We start from the raw sequence: 3,038 nt of genomic DNA, 5'->3' as shown, positions 1-3,038 counted from the left end.
AAAAAATCGATACAGGGCTTTAGAATATCGATACAGTATCGGGAAATGAAATATCGCGATATTTCAGTGTATCGATATTTTCTTACACCCCTATTGCTTACTAGGACATGTATGGATATGATAAACTACAAAAACATTTGAGTGTGTGCATTCTCGCCAGCGATGGAGGTGTTTATACTTGGTGCTTACATTTATTGTAGTATTCTCCATGTGGCAGAATACTTTATAGCTTGTGAAATGTTGTAGAATAGGAGAGCAAAAGCATGAGGAACTAACAAACGGAATGTTTCACGTCACACGCAGCCTTTGCACGAGGAGCTTGGTCACACGTGCAAAGTTGGACACATCTCTTGGATAATGGCGCTCTGAGTAAAAATATTTAATACAAAGTTTGGTTTTAAAGACCAAAGTTCCAGGAGAGAAGTGAGGGAGGAGAGGAGAGGCTTACTCACTGAGGAGGACTGCTGCTCCAGCTGACCCGCCCGGCTCTCATTGGATAAAATTGCTCTGGGGTTTGTTTGGTTTGTTGAAAGTAGCATCCTGCTTCGAGCAGACTGTGTGGCTGTAACAAGAACACAACAGAAAACAACCAGAGCCCCCCCCCACCCCATGGCCACATTCAAAGTTACGCAAACCTGTTGTGACGATGGTGAACTTTAAGCCCCGTGGTTTTGGCTGCCGTGAGTCCAAGACTTAATCCTGCCCGCTGTTTAGTTCAGTTGCCACCGACCCCGGTCACATGACTGAATCCTGCCCGCTGACTGATTTCTGTGGCAACTATTACGGGAATGGGGACTTATGCCTCTGTCTTCACGAGTGTATTTGTTGTCTTTTCGAGACAGTTTGAATACTCGATAATGTAAAATTGCATATCTTCAAAGCAACATGGATGATAATATCGTCTGTGATATACAGTATATCGCCCACCTCTACTCACTGTGTGCTGCTCTGGGTACCCTGGCTTCCTCCCACACACCAAAAACATGCATGTTAGGTTTGTTAGTAACTTTAAGTGTTCCTAGGTGTGAGTTAATGTTTATCTCCATGTGTCCCTGTGATGGACTTGTAAACTGTCCAGGGTGTCCCCCCTGCCTGACTGCTGGGAGTGTCAGGCAGGGGGGACACCCTGCCTGCCTGACCCTGCCTATTTTTAACACGTCAAGCGTGTTTAAAAATATGTTGATGAAGAATTCTTCATTAAATACAAATTCAAATAATTWATTTTGATAAATAAATACTATATGACAAAAAAAATCTTCATCTAAACAGTAACTGTATGGTTATACATTATCTGCAACACATTTGGTTTCTCACCTGTTCTGATGCAGGAATGCTTCAACTCTCCGTATGGGACCAACTACTTTTCCTCTTATGCTGAGAAGATCCCAGGAGAATCCACCCAGGTGCTGTCAGAGGCAGCAAAGGAGAGCAAGGTGTACCTGGTGGGAGGTAAGGAAGCATCTGTTGCTGTTGTGACCCATATGCAACAGTCCTTCAGGTTCAGTTAATCCAGAGTCGAGGCCCTGTCACACTGTAACGTTTTAAATAGTGTTGGGCATAGATTAAAAATTTTAATCGCGATTAATCTCATTTTTATTTTTAAAAATGATCACTACTATGGCTGAATGTGTACGTTTGTATGTTGCAATACATGTGTGACTCACTATGTACATTTTTTCTTCTGTTTTTCTTTTTAACTTCTTATTTATTGCTTATTTTATTCTTGCTTATTGTATTTTGTTCCTGACAACAGGGGCCTCATCTGTCTTTCATTCCTCATAATTCTCATTTGGAATGACAAAAAAGCAGCTGCGAAGCTGGAGGAAAGGATAGAGGAAAAAGTAACTTATTTCTAGCAGCAGAACAGGTTGGAAGATGGCTTTTTGGTGTTATTTATTGTTTTTTAAATCATCCTATAGGCTCTGACATGTTAGATAAATTTGAAAATGAAGGGGCGTGTCTTAGAGAGAGGCTTTTATACCAGAACACAGCCGCTGTGACGAAACCGTGGAGAAGACACGTCACAGTGGAGAGCCGTTAACCAATATGTAAATTACCCTGCAGTACCACTGCTCTACCCATATGAGCTGCAAAAACATGTTTTTAGACCAAATGTTATAGATTTGAACAAATACGCACAAAAACATTAAAATTAGCACAGAAACAGTACTATATAACATTTTAGACACATTCTAGACAGTTTATCAGATAAAAAAAGTTAATTTTTGGGTAAGTTACTCTTTAATGTGAGCGACTTCATGTTCAACAACAAAGGCTCTCATTGGATGAGACATGTCATGAAGGCTATCTAAAGCCAATAGTGATCAAGATCCTGCCTCCCCGCAACAACCACTGAGTCTGTGTGTGTCTGTGTGTATGCGTCTTCACCAGCAGCCCAGAGAACAGAGATCAGACGGAGAAATATAAACTGCGTTAACACGGTTTAAAAAATTATCGCTGTTAAGCGTCGGCTGCGTTAACGCGATAACACATTAACATGCCCAGCACTAGTTTTAAACAACTTATGCTGACTTGTGAAAATGTTATGACTGCTTTACCCATATCAGCTCTATATTTTATCTAATTATTAACATTACCGTAATTATAGGTCTAAAGTGACTTCCAGTAGATTTGTCTTTATTCCATCTTCAGCTTAGACATCTTAAGAGTTGGACGAATGTTTCATGCTGTCTAAAATATTAGTGTGAAGGCATTAGAGGCTTTTAGAGAAGGCTTTTAGAGAAAAGCTGCAAGAGATGCAACAAACAGATGAATTATTTTATTTAAAATTTGGCATTTTGTGTGTTATTGTAGATTTATGTTAATATGAAAAAGATTCCAATGCAATCTTTTCTCAAAATGGACAAAACACCTTTATTTCTATATCTTAATCATCTAGACCAATGATCCCCAATCATGTACATGTACCACCAGGGGTATGCAACCATATTACAGGGGGCACATGGAAAAATTTCCCAGATGTGTAAAAAACATAATTGAAAATAAAAAGGAAAAAAAAGTGTATAGGTCCTCTGGAC

The 3,038-nt window shown here is 39.7% G+C and overlaps 1 protein-coding gene across 2 annotated transcripts in view; it reads left to right on the top strand.

The window, feature by feature from the left end:
• nit2 (nitrilase family, member 2) overlaps window positions 1-3,038 on the top strand; it is a 31,711-nt gene that overhangs the window by 1,119 nt on the left and 27,554 nt on the right. For both annotated transcript variants that reach the window (XM_014020233.1, XM_014020234.1), the window contains exon 3: window positions 1,329-1,449. In XM_014020233.1, coding sequence (XP_013875687.1) covers window positions 1,329-1,449 — 121 coding nt within the window. The remainder of the gene's footprint in view (window positions 1-1,328; window positions 1,450-3,038) is intronic.

The sequence above is a fragment of the Austrofundulus limnaeus genome, unplaced genomic scaffold (assembly GCF_001266775.1).
Source record: "Austrofundulus limnaeus strain Quisiro unplaced genomic scaffold, Austrofundulus_limnaeus-1.0 Scaffold245, whole genome shotgun sequence".
Lineage (NCBI taxonomy): Eukaryota > Metazoa > Chordata > Actinopteri > Cyprinodontiformes > Rivulidae > Austrofundulus > Austrofundulus limnaeus.
Note: the sequence above shows the minus strand (reverse complement) of the source record. Positions and strands in the feature narration are given on the sequence as shown.